Below are 21032 nucleotides of genomic sequence, written 5' to 3' on the forward strand. Positions count from 1 at the left end.
TTCTGCTTTTGGGAACTTTCTGGAATTAAAAAAAATATATTTTTGATCCATGATTGGTTGAATCTATGGATATGGAACCTGCAGATACAGAAGGCCAACTGTACTCCCTACAAATAACTCTAGTTAGACTGGGAGTCAGGCCTGCAACTCAACAATTACAAGGAAATAAGAAGACTGCTGTGCTGGAGACATGTGGAAACAAGGGGGCGGGCAGAGGAGAAGGAAATGGAATTCTTAGGGGAGGTTGGGGAGGAGTCATGACAGAGGAAAGACTTGAGCTGACACCTGATGAATAGGTAAGTGCTTGCCAGGCAGAGATGTGAACACATTCTAGATGGACAGAGCAACGTGAGCCCAGGTGCTTGTTCATGAAAAGAGGTAGTGTATATTTCATTATTGCTGGGGTACAAAGTATACAGACATGAGGAACTGGCTATGAGCCTGGACAGATAGGGCAGCTAGATCATCAGAGACCTTGTCTACTACTCTGCGGAGTGGAGGTCCTAGCTAGTGGGCTAGACTCTAGTTCCATCTCTGACTGGCTGTACCAGAAGTATTTGGATAATTCAACAGATATACAGATTCTTGGGCTCACTCAGCTTCCTGAATGAGTCCCCAGGGTGGGTCCTGGTGATCTGTATTTTTAATAAGTTCCCAAGTTGGCTCATGATATCTGACCTAAGAAAGAATATGGCCTAGAGGATGTATGGCACAGTCACAAAGAAGCAAAGGAGTTACCTCCTAAACTTCCCCTACTTCAGTGCCAGGGGTACCCCTATCCCTACGCTCTCTTCTTTGGAGCTTTGGGAGAAGAAATCAAAGGGATCTGAGATGGAAGATGCAGAAGGTACCCTGGTGCCATGTGGACTGACCATAAATGCTGGGCAACCAAGTCAAGAACCTTAATGGCACCAGATGCTGTCTGATCATTTTCAAGTAGTATTTTCAACTCACTTCTCCATATGGTCAACTGTCCACGACTTTAAAAAAACACTTTCCCCAGAGAAGCAGAGAACTATGATATTTGTAAACCGTTACTCCTTGGCTTCCTAAAGAACAGCTCTCAGTAGCTCTAAAAACCCATTCCCATTATGAGTAAAATCTGCTTCCAAAAGAGAGGATGCTAAGGATAAATCATTTGGCACTCAAGAAAGTACAAGCCTACCTCTGTCAAATGCCATTTTGACATCTTCGATGTGTTCAGTAAACCCGGAAACTCTATAAAGCCCTTCTGACTTTAATCCTGTTAAAAAAAGGGACAGACAGATTTTAACTTTAGCTTCCTAAAACATCTAAAAAAGAATCTGATTTCCTCTCTACACTGCGTGCTATCAGGAAATGAGCAAATATAGTCAGTGCTCTTATATATTACATACTGTCACGTCAGAACTTGTCCACCTCGGTTTCTGTGCAAGTCTGTCTGCATTTGCTTGTGTGGCAGTGGAGACCTCAGCGATCTGGTATTCCTCCTGCCTGGCTTTGCAAAGTGAACCCATGGTCAAGATTCTCATCAACCGTGGTCTCCTGCTTCCTTTGTTCATCTGACAGGTGGATGTGATTTCACTGCAGCAAACGATTTTCCTCGCAGCATCATCTCAATCCATATGCCATACTGCATGTAGCAGTGTACTAGGTACACAATACAAGTATGCACGTGTGTGGTACATATTATCCTGATTTTACTGGAACTATCCAGATTTTATAGCCGTATATGTTTAATCATAAACATGACAATATGTTAAATGTTTAACTACATATGATTGATTTAATTGGTATACCTTCAAATAAATGATCATACAAATGGATGCAGGAAAATAAAATTCTATTGAATGATTCGGGAAACTTGATCACTGTATATTTAGGCTAAGAAAAAGATGTGGGTTCTGCTCCTAGATCTCACTGATTTGTTAAGATATTTCCAAAGTATCAGAAGGGATAGAGGACAAGATTTCAGAGCTTTTATGTCAAAAACTAGCTATCAAACTATAGCTACAGCAATAATAAATAAGCAAATAAACAGCTTCTACTACTGACAGTATACTCTCTCAAACTCCTGATAAATAACATGCATTTCTGTTTTTCACATGTATTATCTGCCATATATAAGGGTTGACATCGGGTCTGCATCAGAGACAACAAATGCATGGCATAAATACTACCCCTCCTCTTTCCTGTGACCAGAGGAGACATTCTTAATTGACCTCAGCTTTTTCTCCCACTGAGCCCCACTCAGTTTCAGAATTCATCTCAGGACAGTTGCCTAGGATGCCACTACCGATCAACTGAATTGGCCCACAAGATGAGGCCTGGTGTCATCCTGTTCTAGTTGGTGGTGCATGTAAGCATGCTCCAGTCCAGTTGTAACCTGCACTGCAACAGAGGCAAGGACACAGTGGCACAGGGGAGCACAGTGCAGTGGACACTAACCCTGCCTTTTGATAGCATAGGCCATGGGGAAGGTCTTACTGAGGAGCTATCTTTAAAGGACATCATGAAGGACAGGCTGGAGTTTGCCAGAGTTAGTTAGCGGAGGCTGCCAGCTCCCCGTCTCATACTAGTTCTCCACTTCCTCTGTTGTGATAAAACCCTTGGTTTTTAGAACAACATCCATCGCAGAGGCCATTAACTCCTGGCCAGTGTGAAGAGAGCAGAAGTGATGTGTATAGTTCCTGGGTCTTGGACTTGAGGGGAAAGGGTATATGCCCTTTTGCTGTCGGTTGGAATGCAGATGAGACGGTGATAACCATCTGGGACCATGCAGATGAGGGCAACACTCAAGGATGACAGAGCAACAGCTTGCAGGGCCTGGGTTCCTGTTCCTGGGCAGCTGCTCCATGAGCCCTGGGCTGCTGCCGGAGGGAGAGATTTCTGTCTTTTTGAAGACACTGTTATTTGGGGGTCTCTGTGACAGCATCGAAAGCTATGGGTTAAGTACATTGGTTAGACACACAGATTTGGAGGTGGAGTTAGGGGAGTTGGTCATTCCAAGAAAACACCAAAAGAAATAACACAGTTGAGTCCTATTATGTTGGGCCCTGTACTAGGTCATTCATGTGGATCAACTCATTTTAACCCTCATAACTACCTGAGGAGGTACAACTGATTCTGTTACTTTAAAGATGAGAAAATAGATATTCAAATAGAGTAAGTAACTTGCCCAAGGTCATACTATAGCTAATATGAGAAGGGGTTGGGAATCTAACTTCAAGTTCATGATCTTTTCACTCTGCCACATCATGCAGAAACAAGTGGCGATAGAAGCATTTGGAGAACAATAAGAAATGTGCTATGGGTGGAAGACAGGGTAAGATGTTGGCAGTGGTGGCAATGAAGCTGGGAATGGCAGCATCACGTGAATTTCTTCCAGCCCATCCTCTGGTTCTGCTACATGCACAGGCCCCTAATGCCTGTAGCTCCAGTCCCTTTGCTGTGACTTCCGTATAAATTCCTAACTTGTGCTATTCTAGCTCTTGTACTAGACATGCTTAGTGCTGAGCTCCCTGTGGGCACATTAGACACCAGATGTGGTAGTAACTTTGCCCAAATTATTAGTAGTCTCTGATGAGGATCACTATGGGGGTGATCCCAGCTTCTTCAGAGGAGCACAAGTCCTGACTGCAGGCTCTGGAGAGGCTGATGATCTGACCCTTTGGGGTCACGGAGTCCTCTGAACAGCAGGACCCAGGGCTGCTCTTTCCAGCTACTCATCCAGAGTCAGGGCATCCCCCTCAACTCATACTCAGCTCAGCCCCTGTATCAACAGCTTCACCAGATTCCAAAGCTCCCATTCAGCTCTGACAGACACAGCAGTCAAAAGGTAGGAGGCATTTCTTACAATTTGAGATGAAGTGAGCAAGTCTTAAGGGAACGGAATAGCTATCGTTTTCATCCTGTATGGAAGAGGGAATAACTTCCTATCTCTAAAAGGTTTGGGATAACAAGTTACAATATCCTCTTTGGTTTTGTTTTGGAAAGAATGGGATGGTTGGCAAATGCATAAATACCTGTAGAATATATTAAGCCGATTTGGACACAATGATGGATACCAACTGTAGCAGGGTAAATACATGGCAACAATGGTAAAAGCCTTTCCAATTATCCAAATTACATCCAACAATCCAGTTCTCCCTAACCAGACTCTATCCACCATATCACTGAACATTTTGATACTGAAAAGTGGCCGAAGCACAAATAAAGGAAAGATGACTCAAGCATAATATAAAGAATCTCTTCTTTGAAATGTTTCTATCTTCCTTGCCTTCTCAATTTTCAATGACTAGATCTTTTCAATTTTTTAACTCTCCTCTTTGAAATAAACAGAACCAATACTAGGAGTGAATTTCTATATGGTAGAAAATATATGTGTTGACCAAAAATTTCTTTGCTTATTTAATAGAAGCACTTTCAAAGACTCGATTCAAACCTCACCTCTGCCATAAACCCTTTCTGCACTCTCCTCAGATAAGATTAAAATGTTTTCCTCTGTGACTCCATGGTTTTTTTAAAATAGTGTTTTGAATACATGTACTCACAGCATTTATTTATTTGCCCCCAACCCCCGATTCTGCATACTATGCTGTGAATTTCTTGAAGGTGTGAACTGTGACTTTTATATCCCCAGTGTGTAGCACATGATAAACGCTTAGCAAGTGTGTGTTAAATGCACACATGCATGGTTTATGTACGACACAGAAATTGATGTCGTTGGTTGGATTTAGCGTGTGTGCACACGCGCACGCGTGCATGGGCCTGGGTAGACCATTTCCCCAAGATCAATACTGGAGAGTCAATTTAACAATTATAAGAAAGTCTCCTTGACAACAGTCAAAATAAAATCACTATAATAAGCAGGTGTTTTTTTTCCAAACCTCTTGCTTCAATTTCCCGAATGCATATGTCTACCACCATGGGTCTCTGCATGTTGTGAGCCTTCACGAGTGTTGTCAGGTCACAGCAGTACACCTTCTTGATCCTCTTGAGATCAGGTTGGCAGTCGTTGGGAACATGCTTGGAACACTGTTTGTGCACGTTCAATCCACAGTCTGTAAACAAAGAAGCCACATTAAGCCTGCCTGACCCTTTTGTCAAAGCTCAACACAAATTATATGTTACCAAAAATAAAAATGACAACACCCAGAGTTTGCTGTATCTCTCTGAAACATCCATCCCACTTAGAGGTGATGCTGTCCACAAGATGAGTATGAAATCTATCTTTACTCATGAAACTTATATAATTCCATTCTTCTCAATAAGCCTTCTCTGTGGCTGGACCATAAGAATAGAACACCTCATGGAGATAGTTTTGGTAATTAGCCAGGTTGTTTGTATGTTTTTTTTTCCCTTTTGGAACTGGAAACTTTGGGTCTATATGAGGGCTTTAGGGTTTGGATTCCCAGAGCAAATTGTGTCTCAAAAAGGGCACCTAGGACTTTGGCTGGGTTGTTTCCCTTAAGTTCGTGACACTCCTTTTATGGAAGACATGATTACTCTCTCTGTAGGGATCTCTAATCTTTGGTCTGAGAGACCCATGACCATTGGCGTCTTCTTTAGCCTTCCTGGAGAGTTGCCCATACATTCAACTCCTGTCCTCGCTGGGCAGTTTCAGTAGGCCGTTCTCCTTTCTACCTGCCTTATTTTGACACCTGTTGAATGGAAATACTGTCTAACTGGAGACCGGTGGGGGTACCGGAGAGTTTACAGTTTAGAACAATGCCATGTAATGTGATAAGACTAATTATTTATAAAGCTCCTATCAAGATCCACAGCTGAAAAGGTGCTTTTAAGTTCAATGTGCACATTAAAAGCCTTATTAGCAGTTGGTATCCACTGGTGGAATTTCTCTAACAGTAACAAGGCACAGTCTACATTCTGGAAAATAAAAATTTAATGCTAAAGATGTTCAAAGTTGATTTGGTATCTATTCAAAGTACCTTCTAATACTGATTGTTTTTATAAGTGTAAAGAATAATAATATCATTTTTATATTTTATATACATATTATACACACATGATAATGAATATTGTAATCAGTTGCTTTAAATAAAAGCACTTAACTACACCAAGGATTTGAGAGGATCTAAACTTTTGTAAAATCATCAGAAAACGATTTTTGTCATTACGTGATTTTCATGTCATGTTTACTGGCTGAGTTTTCTGTCTATCCCCTTCCAAAGACAAAACCAGTTCTAATTATCTTAGCTTTATCAACATGAGAAATTCAGCAAAGCTCAACTAAACTTCAATAACATTTGATAGATCTATTTGGTGAATATAAATGTTGGTGAACTGAACTAAATAGAATAGGCTGGTTTTCTTGTTTGGATCTAATAGCACCTACTCCTAGGGTTATCATGAGGAACAAATAAATGAATATATGTGAAGTCTGAAGTGTGAGGAGCACTACATGAGAGTTAAATAGAAGAAAGAGCACATACGGTGATAGAAAATATAAGGATACCTGCCCAGCTATTCTTGGGTTATTTCATCAGTCATTTTTACTCACTGAATTCTTACAAACCTCATTGAAAACAAGTTTTTAGAAATGTGGTAAAACATACGTAAAATTCACCATTTTAGCCATTTTAAGTGTATAGTTTAGTGGCGTTAAGTACCTTCCCACTGTGTGCAGCCACCACCACCCGTCGCCAAAGCTTTTTGCATCTTTCAAAGCTGGAACTCTGTACCCATAAAACAGTAACTCCCTGGACCCTCTTCCCCTCGGCCCCTGGCAACCACATTCTTCCTTCTGCGTCTATGAATGTGACTACTTTAGATGCCTCACAGAAGTAGAATCATACAGTATTTGTCCTTTTGTGACGGGCTTATTTCACTTAGCATAATGTCCTTAAGGTTCATTCATATTGTAGCCCATGATGGAATTTCCTGAAGAACACTCCATTTAAGGCTGAATAATATTCCATTTTATGTATATACCACATTTTGTTTAGCCATTCATCCACTGATGGATACTTGGGTTGTTTCTACCTTTTGGCTATTGTGAACAATGTTGCTATCAATATGGCTGTACAAAGATCTGTTCCTTTCAGTTCTTTTGGGTATATACCCAGACGTGGACTTGCTGGATTATAGGATAATTATATTTTTAATTTCCTTATAAACTTCATTTTAAGGTCTGAAATGACAGTGTTTTTATGTAGTTAAACAGTGATATTTTATTTAAATGAAGATGTTTTCTAACAAGTATAAAAATATTCAGTTTTTGCAAATGAATACAATTCTATATGCTATAAATAAAGTCTAGTTAATTTTAAAAATATTTAAATTATGTAAAATATGGAGAGTTGAGAGGTAATGATGGATATTCCAAACATTTAATGATCAGTTTTCAGTTCTCCCGCTGCTCAGAGGAAGTATGAGGTTAAACAGTGGCCATTGGAGAATAGTAACATAGCCTTAGAATTATGTTTTATTTAAAAAAAAAAAAAAACAAACACAGAAAAAACAAAACAAAACCCAAACCCAAACTCTCTTATCCCAGAGCAAGTTTCTGTTCACAGCTAATCTGAATCCCAGAGTTTTGTTCTCATAATATTGACTTTGGACCAGTTTTCCTGCTGAAATTGGATAATAGAAGCAATTAGGGATATTTTTGGTAGGTATAATCTGAACAGGTTGAAATAATGACCACTGAGTAATTCAGATATTCCACCACTTTGCTCAATGGTTGACGTGTGAGATACTTTGTAACTTTTGTGGTAATCGGGGGTATCTAGATCATTTCTGGAGAGTCTGCCTCCAAACCTACATTTACTGTTTGCCTCATGGATCTGGGATGGGGGCAGGTAGAGGAATTGACATACACGAGCACTCCTGGACCCATCCAGGTATCACCATAGGTGATTGCTGTATCTATATAGTAGAAGCTGAACTGGCCCTTTCCAGGCAGAGAAAGGATTTAAGGTCCCATGATCCTGTGAACCAAAATGGGCAGTATGGGGAAATAGATCATCATTTTTAATTTTAATTTTTTAAATTTTTGTTGAAGTATAGTTGATTTACAGTGTTGTGTTAGTTTCAGGTATCCAGCAAAGTGATCAGTAATATATCTATCTTTTTCAGATTCTTTTCCCATATAGGTTATTATAAAATATTGAGTAGAGTTCCCTGTGCTGTACAGTAGGTCCTTCTTGTTTATCTGTTTTACACATAGTGGTGTGTATACGTTGCTCCCAAATTCCTAATTTATCTTCCCCACCACCTTTCCCCTTTGGTAAACGTAAGTTTGTTTTCTACGTCTGTGAGTCTGTTTCTTTTTGTAAATAAGTTCATTTGTAGGAAACAGATCATCTTCATGTAGTGTCATTAGCTTATTTTAAATGCTTCATAAGAATTATTTTTTAAAATCATACCCTAGGAAGAAAGAAATCAGTCATGCTGTCAGTGGAAACCCAGTCAATACATCACAGGAGGCTATTCTTGCTCCCGGCCAGAACTGTTTGCCAGAAAAAGCATGGCATGATGAATTAGGAAGCCTGGTTACACATTAATTTCAGAATTCTTTGCTGTTTTGTTAGATGTATCTAAACAAGATGTGCTGTGTGCTCTTAGTAATGGGTGTGTGTGTCTAGTTCTAGGTGGAAAAACACCTAGGGTTTCAAAGTACTTTGAAAATATGTGATATCAAATCAAGGTGTGTATTTTCACTGCTAATCTGATGGCAGAAAAATACTGGGCATGATGGACTCTGGAGCCAAATCAATGTTCTACCACTTACTATGTGGCCAGGGGCAATTAATGATGATCAGTAAGGCTCAGTTTCTTCCTCTGTTTAATGGGGAGAATAATTGCATCTCCCTGAAGGTTCATTGGTGAGGCCAAATGGCATGATAAATAGAAGATGGGAAAGCAATGTAACTTTTCTATCTATGCAATTCCATTGGAATTGATTTAGTTTTTTTCTTTTAAGGACAGCTACCTAGTTTGGATGGCAGGTAGGTGCCTAAGAAAATATACTCCCCTGGATTTTTTTTCTTTTCTTGTATAAACAGAGATATTCCTTTTCATTCTAGCAGACACCTAGAGGAGTTTCTCCATTAAGCACAGAGATGCCTTGAATCTTCCAGAAAGCTAGACTTCTGAGCTAATCTGGGACTATTTCCCCGCTCCGGAGAGATGCCCTCCAGCTCATCATTGCGGCGCTTGGTGTAAATGGAAAAGGGGAAGGAAAGCTCCGTGCCTACCTGAGCATCGGACTCCTTGGGCAATAAGCCCCCACATGAAGTTGGCGCAGTATTCACACCAGTGCGGGCCTCGGAATGTGTGGACCTGTGAGCCAAGACGGAGAAAAGTGTTAGAGAAGTCAGTCACCTGGAGGCAGGTGGCCTTGGACATGAAACGAATAGATGACACCAAGAAACAAAGGCCTGAGTGGGAGTGAGCATCCCTCACTGGGCGTTTTCTTTCCAGTGGGGATGAGTTGCAAACAGACCTGGAAAAAACAGAGATGTGCTTTGATTTTTGAAAATCCTCCGCTGAGCCTCCATGCCCCACACCAGAGCCAGAAAGGAATGTGGAGAAACAGTAAGAGGACAGGGCCATGCCATCAGCTAAGGAATGAGACTCTCCCTACCCCAAACAAGGCACTGTATGGAAAAACCCAAGAGAGCCTGAGCTGTTTGCTATAACCTGCATTTAGCTCAGCAAGTTCTGGAAGGCAGACCTCAGTTACTGTGGCCTTTTGACCAAAGTTGCCCTATCTATAGAATATCCAGGTAGGTATAAATAAGACATGACTATGGGAAACTTAGAAGGTTCCAAGGCTTTAAGCCACTTTCAGAAAAGGCATTTTAAAAAGTGAGGGAGTTGGCTGAAAATGAAGGTTACCAATAGGGTCTATAGAATTGCCTTCCTCAGAGAGGTGTCTGTATTCAGCGGGCCCTGGTGTGGCCTCTGGGTGTGTGTAGGTTGAAAGTCCCTTCTGATTGGCCAAGGTGCCAGTCTCATCGGTTGGTGGCCAAGTCAGTTGTTAAATATTTTGAACATCATGAAGTAAGGATGGTCTTATCTCTCATTATTCAGGTACAGGTCCACCTGTGACAGGACCATGTATTAAGTCATGATTTAAAACAAAAATAAAACAAAACAAAAATACATGTTCCCTGGCACCAGTGAGCTGCCAGAAGCAGAGCTAGGGGATTCCTTGAAAGCAAATGTGGTTAAAGTAAGCCAGAAACCATCACAGGCAGTCTATTTGGGGGCACATCAATCTATGTGAAGAGGTCTTGAATTTTTACAAAATTAAAATATTATGAGACTGTGTGGCTCATATAAGGACTTTCAAAGTTTTAAACCTCCATTAACAAATAAAAGACATGCAGACAATATTATTTTTGTAAGAGACTGGGAGGCCTGTACAGGACTGTATAGTCAGGATGACAGCTCCGGTCACAATTTGGGAAGGTGTTCATCAGAGCTCTACTTAAGAAAAAAATGGCATCACTTTGAGATCTTTATTTATTTATATATACTAGTAATTGGGTATACATAAAGTGACAAATGAAACAAGCTTGGTTCCCTCCTAATGGCACTCACAGATTTGTCAAGGCAGAGAAAGTAGTCAGTTAACCCATCAAAAAGAGCAACTTCTGACCATGGTTTCTATGCAATAAAAGTAAGTTATAATTGTCTTTTGGTATTTCACTTTGTCACATGCAAACTGCCCTCCTTATACTATTTCTCCTTTGAAAAATGATGGGGGGGGGAATAACCTCTCAGAATTATTTTTACTAAAATGGAGAATCGTGCTGCAAGGAAATGACACTAAGATATGACAAAGCACCCCTTGCTGGAATGCAGAGAATCCATCCGAGGGAGCACTTGCATTCTCCCAGAGCCAAAATGCCATGATTCATTGAAAGGCCCACTCACATTAAGTGTGGTACTAAAAGAATTCCTCAGTAAAGTGTCCTACTGAAAGCTGAACAGTTTACAAATTCAGCAATCAAAGGTTTCTTAATATTCTACTAGAAGTGTTCTGAAGGGACTGCTGGTTAATCATGGCAACAAAGTTGATTGCTAATATACTGCTGAAACTGCAAGATCGATCAAATAATATGTAAATAATATATCTCAAAAAAAAAAAGAGAAAAGGTGCAGAAAGGGCTATAAAAGAAAAAATGAGGCTGTTACTAGAGAGATTTAAGAAAGGCCCCTGTGTTATCCATGAGGGTCAAGAAGTCATCTTTTGAAAGGTGACCTCAAGCTGCTTGAAGGAAGAGAAGGAGCCAGTCTGGTGGGGGCATTGAGGGGTGCATTTCAGGCAGAAGGAATCTACGGAGGTCCTGCAGGAGCAAAAGAGCTTGGTGTGACTGAGGGACTAGAAGGCCAGGGTGGCCAGAACCCCAGAGTGAGGGGGAGAGAAATTGGGATGAGGTTGAAGGTAGGACAGGGCCTTGAAAGCTTTATTAACGAGTGTGGATTTGGTTGTAATCTAGGTCCAATAGAAAGTTCTTGAAGGACTTCAAGTAGGAAGATGATTTTTTAAAAAAGATGTTCTGACCGCTGTGTTGAAAATGGAAGCGAGAGTGTTAATAGCAGAAAAGATTCAGAAACTGGGTAGTGGTTTCTAGTTGGGAAATGATAGAGGCCATGACCAGGATGTTGGAGGAAGGGACAGAAAGTGAATGGATTTGAGTTCTCTTTTGAAGATAGAATTTAAAGGACTTGACAGTAGAATAAATGTGGGTATTTGAAGGAGAGAGGAATCAAGAGTGACTCCTAAATTCTAGCTTTAGAAACCGGGCGGATAGTGATGCCACTTGCTGAGATATGGAAGACATTCTTTTGGGAGAAATTCAAGAATTCAGCTTTGAGCAGTTTAAGATAAAATGCTGCTGAGATTCCAAGTTTTATGGTCAAGCAGGAATTCACACACAATTCAATAACTCAGAGGAGGAGTGGAACTGGAGGTATACATTTGGCCATCCGTGACAAGTAAATGGTATTTATAATCGTGTGAATGGAATAAAAAAAACCTATTAGCAATAGAGAATAGAAAATGAGGAAAATAGAGCTCAATTCCAAGCCCATGGTCCTCCAACATTTGGAGAGAACCAAGAGAGTAAAGCGTTTCAGAAGTCAAGAGGTGAAGCATGTTTTAGGGAAGGAGTGGCCAACCAGGTTGAATGCTGGAAAGAGGTACAGTTAAATCAGGGCTGAACTGTGATTCAGACACATGGAAGTCACTGGCAACCTTGGCAAGAGCAGTCTCTGGATTGTTGAGGGCAGAAGTCATACTCGAGGGAACTGAAGGATAACTGGGAGGCACAGAAGTAGAGAAATGTGTAGGCAAATTCATCAAAAAGTTTGGTGGCGATGTCCAGCAGAGGAACAAAGATAGCTCCAGGGAGATATGGGGTGGGCCCTGGGAGGATTTTTTTTTTTTTTTAATAAAAGATGGGAGACATTAGGGCATGTTGACTTATCAATGGGATTGATACAACAGGTAGAAGAGACTGGAGATGCAGAAGAGAGAGAAGCAAAGGAGTGATGATCCTGAAGAGCTGAGAGATGATGGAGTTAAGGGCATATATGGAAGCGATATTCAAAAAGAGAAACAGTTGAGATCTTTCCAGAATTGCTAAAAGACACAAAACCCTCAGATTAAGAAAAGCTAAATGAGCCTCAAACCTGATGAATAAAAAATAATTTAGACCTATATAGATTAGAGTGAAAGTGCAGAATACCAAAGAGACAAGCAGAATCCTGAAAAAACAGGTTACCTGTGAAAGGACAGCAATTAGGTTGAAAACAGACTTCTCCTCAGCAAAAAAGAGACAAGTAGATGACAGATTTCATCAAAGTGCTCAGAGAAAATTACTGCCAACCTAACTTCTATACACAGCTAATTACCATTCAAAAGCAAGGGTGAAATAAAGATATTTTCAGACAAATGCCAAGAGTTTCCACTCACAGGTCCTCACTCAAAGATACACTTAGGGATAATATAGTTCTGTAAGAAGCACGTTGAACCTAGTGGGAAAGGACAGGATTCAAGAAGCCAGGGTGAGCAAGAAAACTGGGAAACACAGGCCAATCTAATCAAGCCTGTTTATGAAACAATAACAAAATGACTAATTTCAGAGGACTGAAAAACAGGATGAAAAAAAGGATATGGAAGATTCAAACAGTAAAACAAAGAAACAAAAAAAGATTATTGTAGAATATAATGAAATAGAAAAATAAAAGAAAAAGGATTAAACAAACTAATGGGTGATTTTTAAAAAGATTTATAAGATAGGCAAACCTTGGGCAATTGATCAAGAAAAAAGGCACAAACAATAAAAGAGAGGACATGAATGCAGATGCAGTAATGATATAAAACAAAAACCTCAAGAATGCTAACCTTCTACCCACAAAATTAAAAGTTATATGAAATGGATGATTTTCTTAAAGAATATAAATGATCAAAATGACTCAAAATAATATAGAAAACCTAAATTCAATTATACCCATTACATAATTAAATCTGCAGTAAAACATCTACCCTCAAATAGTCATTGATCCCAAATGATCTTATTAGGTTTAATCGAATTTAAAAAAAACAATCTCTAGCCAATACAGACTACTGCAGAGCAGAGAGGAAAGAAAAGAAAAGCTCCACAATTCACTTAATGAAGCTAATGTAATCTTGATTCAAAAACCATACAAAAATGGTACATAAAAGTAAAATTATACATCAATTTCAATTATGAACATAAATATAAAAGTCCTTCTGAGTGTAGCATTATATTTAAATGTCATGACCGAGGAGGGTTTATTTCAGGGATTTAAGATAGTTGACATATTACTAGAATTCATAACAATAATAAAACGAGAGAGAAACCACATAGAATACCAACAGTTAATAAAATTCAACACCTGTTCATAGTAATAGCAGTTAGCATACTAGAAATAGAGGGAACTCTCCTAAAAATTGTTGATTAAAGATATCTATGATACACATATAATAAACATCACATTTAAAGATAAAACATTAGAATAATTTCCTTTAGAGTCAGCAGAAAGAAAAGGCTGCCTGCTATAAGTGCTTCTCTTGGGCATTATCCTTCAGAGTTTTAGCCAGCATAATAAAACAAGACAAAGAAATACATCATATATGGTTGAAAGAAAGAATAAGGCCATCACGTTTACTTAATATAAGAGCAATAGGAAGAAATCAGTAGCATCGTTATACATCAGCAATAACTCATTTTGTTAAATCATAAAAATTAAAGACTTCATTCATGGCATCAGCAATAATCGAAAATAATTATAAAATAATTAATGACATAAGTAAGGAGATATTCTATATTCATGTATGGCAACGTTTGATACTATAAATATATCAGTCATCCTCCAAATGAACCTTTAAATTCAATGCAATTTCAAGCAAAGTCTCCACAGTGCTTTTCACAAAACTTGACAAGATGACCCTACAATCTATATGGAAGAATACAGCAGAAAGAAATAGCGACGATAATTTTGAATAGGTAGAAGAACATAAGAAAACACATCCGACTATATATCAAGACTTCTATAGTTAAAAAAAAAAAAAGTAAAACACCATGCAGGATGGACAAAACAGACCAGTGGTACAGAGTGGAAAGATCAGAAACCAAATCACACATATATGAAGACTTGGTATATCTCAGAAATGGCATTACAAATTGGTGGGGGAAGGATGTCAGAGAGGGGAACTATTTCCCAGTACATCCACCCATTCACCCACTCATTATTCACTCATTTATTCAATACTTACATGCTGAGTGCCTACTTTTAACCTGGCACTATACTAGTCCTTGGATAACAAAGTCAAAATAGATCAGGGGAGCAAAACCTTCCTGCACTCAAGGATCTCATCTACAAGAATAAACAGGCAACATAAATAATTATCCTATGGTAGGATACTGGAGAGAATAATACATTCTTCCTGAGAAGGCTGGGGAAAGAGATAATTGAACTGGGTTTTTGAAGGATGGGTAGGAGTTCACTAGACTGGGAAAGATTAGGCTGATGGGGAGCTGATGATGTTGACCTGGAGAGGCAGATAACTCAGGGGGAACATTCCAAGAAGAGGAAACAGCACAACCAAAGGCCAGTGAAGGTGGGTTTGGCTTTTTAAAGGCATTCTTTTCGTGTAGGTCATGCAAAAAAAAAGAAAAAAAAAGGAGTGACAACATTCTTATCTGGAACATCTCCAGTGGATGAAGAAATCACATGGGAAATAACATGCCTTGGGGTAAAAATAAAAATGCAATATTTAGGAATTAGGAGAGTAGCTACAATGTTTACCATACATTGACAAAATGGAAACTGGTCTACCGGATGCTTCAGGAAATACAGGATACACTAATCACAGATTTTCTAAAATTTCACTCTTTGCCATATTTTTAAAAATAATTAAGCATATCAAGATTGCATTTAATGCTTATTAGCCCTGCTCATATTTACCAACAACCTTTCCCATCAGTGTTTCCCCACCGCCTTCCATCTCATTTCTTCAGGCAAACAAATGCAGGCAGACATTTCTGAATAGCAAATAGCTCCACTTATTGTCCCCACAAATACACATTCCCCAGAAATATAGCAAAATGGGGACAGAAGGGAATGTAAAGTTAGTTAAACATTATTTTAGGTCCACTGCCTAATTTCCGCTTTGTGATGTGACGTTGTTTATTTTCATGGCCGATATATCGTTTAATTTTCTTTGGGGTTCACAAGGACAATCTCCAGACAGTAGGCTATATGTAAATGCTGAGGGTACACTCTCTGGATCCATTTTATTTCAGATTGAGTTATTATGTTTATTCTCCCAATGAAATGCCCCATATCTTGAAAAGTCACTGATCAGCTTTTTCCATTCTCTGAAGTTTATTGATTTTCAAGAGTATCTTTTCAGAAAAAAGAACATTTTGCAAACTTTACGGCAGTAACTAAAATACCCCAGACAGGAAGAAAATACCCCCAGACAGGAAGAATGTCTGTCCAAGACTATTATAATGGGCCTGGTCTGCCTGGAATTCAAAAACCACACCAAACAGAAAAAGATGATATTACAGGAGATAAAGTCTGTTTGACAAATAGCCCAGGAATAGCCACTTAGGAAAAACAAGAGCAAGAAGAGTTGTCAAGAAAAATCTCAGGCGTTTAGCAAGTATCCCCCAACTTGACTCTTTCTAAGTGAGCAGGATGTTATTTGTCTCACATCTGCTGAATCTGGAAAGCAGTATTCTCTGGTGGTTTCATAACAAATATGTTTTGATGGGTCAGTGTAGACACCGCCCAAGTGTATAATCAGCTCAGCCCAGGTTCTAGACCATAAGAAACAGAAAGTGCTATTTATGATGTGCTACAGTTGAGAAGGTTTGCTTTTCCTTATCAGTATACATCAGGGTTTCTCAACCTTGGCACTATTGACATTTTGGGCTGGATAAGTCTTTGTGCATTGTGGGATAGTTAGCAGTTATCCCTGGCCTTTACCCACTAGATGCCAGTAGCAACCCCTCAGCTGGAACCACCACAGATGTCTCCAGATATTTGCCCAATATGCTCTTGGGGACAAAGTGACCTTGATAGAGAGTCACGGGCATAGACTAAAACCACATCACCTCAGTTTGTCATTTTTATTACTCCTATTAAAATGAGAACTTTATTCTTTTACTTTGATATGAAAAAGACTCTGGATCAAAGGCAATTTTTTCTTAGCTGCTTTCTATGCAGAGAGGATGGGCCTGGAGATGGCTAAAGTCATTTTCAGCTACAAGTCTCTGGGTTTGGGGCTCGTCTAGTCTAGCTTTTGCCCAGAGTCACCTGGCGGCTGGAGGACAGGTGGCTTGTCCACGGTCACCCAGATGGTCAGCAGCACTCGGCCTCCTGATCTCAGCCAAGGGTTTTTCCTATAATCGACTGCATTTCCCATCATCATGTGACATTGAACTCGTGTGAGAAATTAGGTTAAACTTTGGACTTTTCCCTCTTGCAAGATCAGATGAAATGCTGGCCTTGAAGTGAACCTTTGCAGAGGTAGGGAAATAGCCAAGGGGAATCACTGGGCCTGTGACTGAAGCCTCTGGGTTTTCCTGTGAGGCCTGCTGAGCAGACGCCGTGGGACAGCCGGGTTTCTCCACCGTGGCACCACTGACCCCCCTCCCCCGCCCCCCCCCACCGCCCCAGATGCGTCTATTCAGCAGCTGTTCTAGTACATTTAAAACAGGATTTCATTTCTAAAACACTGACTGCCACAAAGCTTTTTGGGATTCTCCCCATTGCATATAACGAGAGATCCTTATGCTGGCTGACTTCCTCTCAGGTGGATGAGGGCACCAGCACCAACATCCTTTGACACTTCCCTGCTCGAAGACCACCAGGGCCCCCATCGTCAACTGCAGGTTTTCTCAACCTTGGTACTACTGACATTGGGGCCGATAACTTTTTGTGGTGGGGACTGTCCTGGGCCTTGTAGGATGTTTCGCAGCATCCCTGGCCTCTGCGAGATGCCAGTCATGAGAATGAGAAATGTCTCCATTGCCAAATGTCCTCTGGGGAGCAAAACTGCTCGGGTTGAGAACCACCTATAGCAGGGGAAGAGCTCATATTCTTATGTCACCACCATCTTTCTTGTACCTGGCAGCGCCTGGCACATAATTGGCCCTCAGTCTGTATTTGCTGAATAAAAAAAAGAATGTCTAAATAGTTACCTCTTCTTAGAACTTAAACCCAGCTAATACGTACAGTGATCGCTGGTGTTTTTTTCTCTCCACGAAACACAAAAGGAGTATTTCTCTAGACTTAAATGGCCAGAATCGGCCATTTAGTCATTTAGAATAGTCCCTTTGAATGAAATGTTCTTTGGCATAAAAAAAAACTCAATATAAAATTAATAACAACTAAGCATTGTATATGGGCCAGACTTGTTAGTAAATGATTTACATTTGTGGAACACCTTGGCCAAGCCACTTGCCTGGTGTGTGGCCTAAGCAAGGAGTCTCTGTTGGGTTAGCTGTCAAAGCCTATTTTCTGGGCTTCCCTGGTGGTGCAGTGGTTGACAGTCCGCCTGCCGATGTAGGGGACACGGGTTCGTGCCCCGGTCCGGGAGGATCCCACATGCCGCGGAGCGGCTTGGGCCCGTGAGCCATGGCCGCTGAGCCTGCGCGTCCGGACGGCGGGAGAGGCCTGCGTACCGCAAAAAAAAAAAAAAAAAAAAAAAAGCCTATTTTCTTTCGACCAGGCTCTGCTGGTTGGTAAAGGATTTACAATGACAGTGTCCCAGTATTTACGTAAAAACATGCCAAGGAGGTATAAGATAAGCTTTAGGTCAGACCCTGGCAGGCAGAGAAGGTACTCACCTATGTGAGAGCCTTGTCCAAAACTTGTTTCCTCACTTGGCCAAAATCCCTGCCATGAATGAAATTCCATTGCAGAAAGGCATTGTGCTGCTGGTCTCAAGAGGACTCATTTAAAACACGACTACTAGATTAACTTAGCTGTCATTTTCACGAACAAGCCCCTTTTAAACTGAGCACGTACTATCTGTGGAGTAATAGTAAATCTTGGTGAATCACAGAAGAAAGGGTTTTCGTGCAACCTACCGGTTGCTTTTGTCAGGAAACAGGTGGCATTTCAAATTAACCATAATGTGTAGCCAATTTGTAGAATGCAAAGCCTCCAGATGACGTGGAGAAGGAGAATCTAAGATCTAGAAACTAGGGCTGGCAGGTCTCAGCAGGGTGGTTCCATGGAGTAACTCGGCAGATAGGAGCAATGGAAGCGGGGGGGCAGGAGAACCAATCCAGGGGAAGAGGGTGGAGAGTTTGCCAGACACAGACCTCGTTTACTTCCCAGGTTCGCTGAGGGCTCGTCCTAGCTCCAAAAGGGCACAACAGCAATGGGTACACTTTGTAAAAGACGGAACTAAAAGAATAGAGACTCTTCCTTATACCCAAACAGATGACAAGACTAACTTGTGCTGCAGAATGCCCAGGCTCTCAGATACTAATATTAATAAGAACATCGAGGCTCGGAGTAGCTTCATGACTTCCTTCAAGCAGAACCCAGTGGAAAGAGTTGGACTTTGATGTGAAACTTTAAGTGTAATTCTTCAAAACAAGGAGGAAAGGATTACAGCTGACATCTCCAGGCTATCCACCTGGGAGGATTCCTTTCTTTCACACATAACCTGGGTACCATCCATCCTCCAGACATCCTATAGCCCCATCCATGTATTTACGGGGAGGGGGTGACCTCCATGGCCAGAGTTATCTGAGCATAGTAGACACCTGGTCTAAGTCAGGCTATTCCGATTCTCTCTCTGGAAATTTAGAATTGGGATTTTGTGGCTGGTCTTTGTAATATGTAAACCAGGGAGTTACCATCAGCCATATTCTGCAGACCCTACGGACTAAGATATTTTTGTGCAGGGAGAGAACAATGAGGGTAGAAAGCAATGAAATGATGGGACGGGAGGGAGAGGGAGAGAATGGAAGAGAGGGAGGGAGGGAGTAGAGAAGGAGACAGTGGGTCCAGGTGTACCACCAGTTCCTGCTTCCTCCCTGCCTGAGTTCTGAGCAGTCCCTTGGGGCCTCTATGAGGCCTGCCTATTATTTCACTTAAGATGGTTTCCAAGGGTTCTATTATTTGAAAATAAGGGGTTTCTAATAACTATAACGGGGGAGCCAGGCTACAGTAGATAAGAATGACTCATCTTCAGAGCACTTTGAGAGCAGAAGCCTTATTTTCTTCGCAAAGCCCAGTATTTCCAAGCCTATTTATTCTAGTCTCACTTTGAGTCCCTCATTTTATATTCAAGGTGATGAAGTTAGCCTTTCCTTGAATTGTTCCTTCCAGGCTTGCTTCTGCCAAAACAGCCTTTTCTGATTATTAAACAAAAGAAACAAAACTCACAACCATTTCTGAAGTGATTTCTGCCGGTGCCAAAATGCAGGTGCAAAATCCAGCCACCCTTTTCCCCAGGCACACGGAAGCGGGACCAGGACAGGCGAGAATGCAGGGCGGGCAAGATATTGGGGGTGAAGTGCTGGCACATTTTATGAGGCCAACAAAGATGAGGAAAAGCAAGGGGTTTGCACGTGGGAAGCAAATATGGCTTGTTCCAAAGCAAATGACCACCAGACTGATAAGAATGCAGAAACTGATGATGGGGGTAGAAACCGTCAAGGAGCCACAAAACCCAAAAACGGGGGGGTCGTGGTGCTGCCACACCCTGCCACACACCCTCAGCCTCCCGGACTTCTTGTCCTGTGGCCCCCAGAATCTTAGGGGTGGGAGGTGCTGCGCGAGCACGTGCGTTCACACAGCGTACTGCAGGAAAAGGATGCTGCTGGTGCAGCCCCGTCTGTGGAGAGTGGGGGACATAAAAGGGCAAGTTGGCAACCGTTTAACTTAAGCCCAGTCAAGGCCACTTTTGAGAGTCACCACACAGGAAGCTGGGACAATGGGAGTAAACCGGGCACGTGTCTCCCCCCCGCTTGCCTGCATATAAGATACCGGGTAGCAGAGTTGGTGACCCTGGCAAGGACCGCTACCCACCACCTGGAAGGACTGTAGCACAACTAACACAAGCACAACAAGCCCCGAATGATGGCAAACTGTGGGACGGGGAGTGAGGAGGGAAAGTGCAAGCCTAGGTAGGCAGGGTCCGGAGGTACCTGCTACACATCCTGTCAACATATTCACTGACAGTCGGCTCTGGGCCAGGCCCTGATTGAGACACTGGGATTTCTGCAGAAAGTAAAACAGACAAAAGTCTCTGTCTCCACCCCTTTTCCCCCACCCAGGGGGGTCTTTCTTTCTGATAAGGGGAAGGCAAACACATAAATACATGTGTACAGTGTCAGCTGGTGATCAATGCTATGGATGAAAGTGAAGTTGGCAGTGGGTTGGGAAAGGGATGGATGGGGATAGAAGAGGATTGAAGGGAAGATGGACAGGGGAGGGCTGGGGGAGGGCTGGGGGAGGGATTGGTGGGATGCGGAACACAGGTGAGGTCGGGATCGGGTGGTCTGCTCTTTAACGTT

At 41.3% G+C, this 21032-nt stretch overlaps 1 protein-coding gene across 1 annotated transcript in view; it reads right to left on the minus strand.

The window, feature by feature from the left end:
- Positions 1-21032, minus strand: part of CHN2 (chimerin 2) — a 321413-nt gene that overhangs the window by 9218 nt on the left and 291163 nt on the right. Inside the window, exons 8-10 of the mRNA XM_059074355.2 lie at positions 9201-9285; positions 4869-5042; positions 1166-1243 (exon numbers count right to left, since the gene is read on the minus strand). Coding sequence (XP_058930338.1) covers positions 1166-1243; positions 4869-5042; positions 9201-9285 — 337 coding nt within the window. The remainder of the gene's footprint in view (positions 1-1165; positions 1244-4868; positions 5043-9200; positions 9286-21032) is intronic.

Source organism: Kogia breviceps, chromosome 9 (assembly GCF_026419965.1).
Source record: "Kogia breviceps isolate mKogBre1 chromosome 9, mKogBre1 haplotype 1, whole genome shotgun sequence".
In the NCBI taxonomy this organism is placed as follows: Eukaryota; Metazoa; Chordata; class Mammalia; order Artiodactyla; family Physeteridae; genus Kogia; species Kogia breviceps.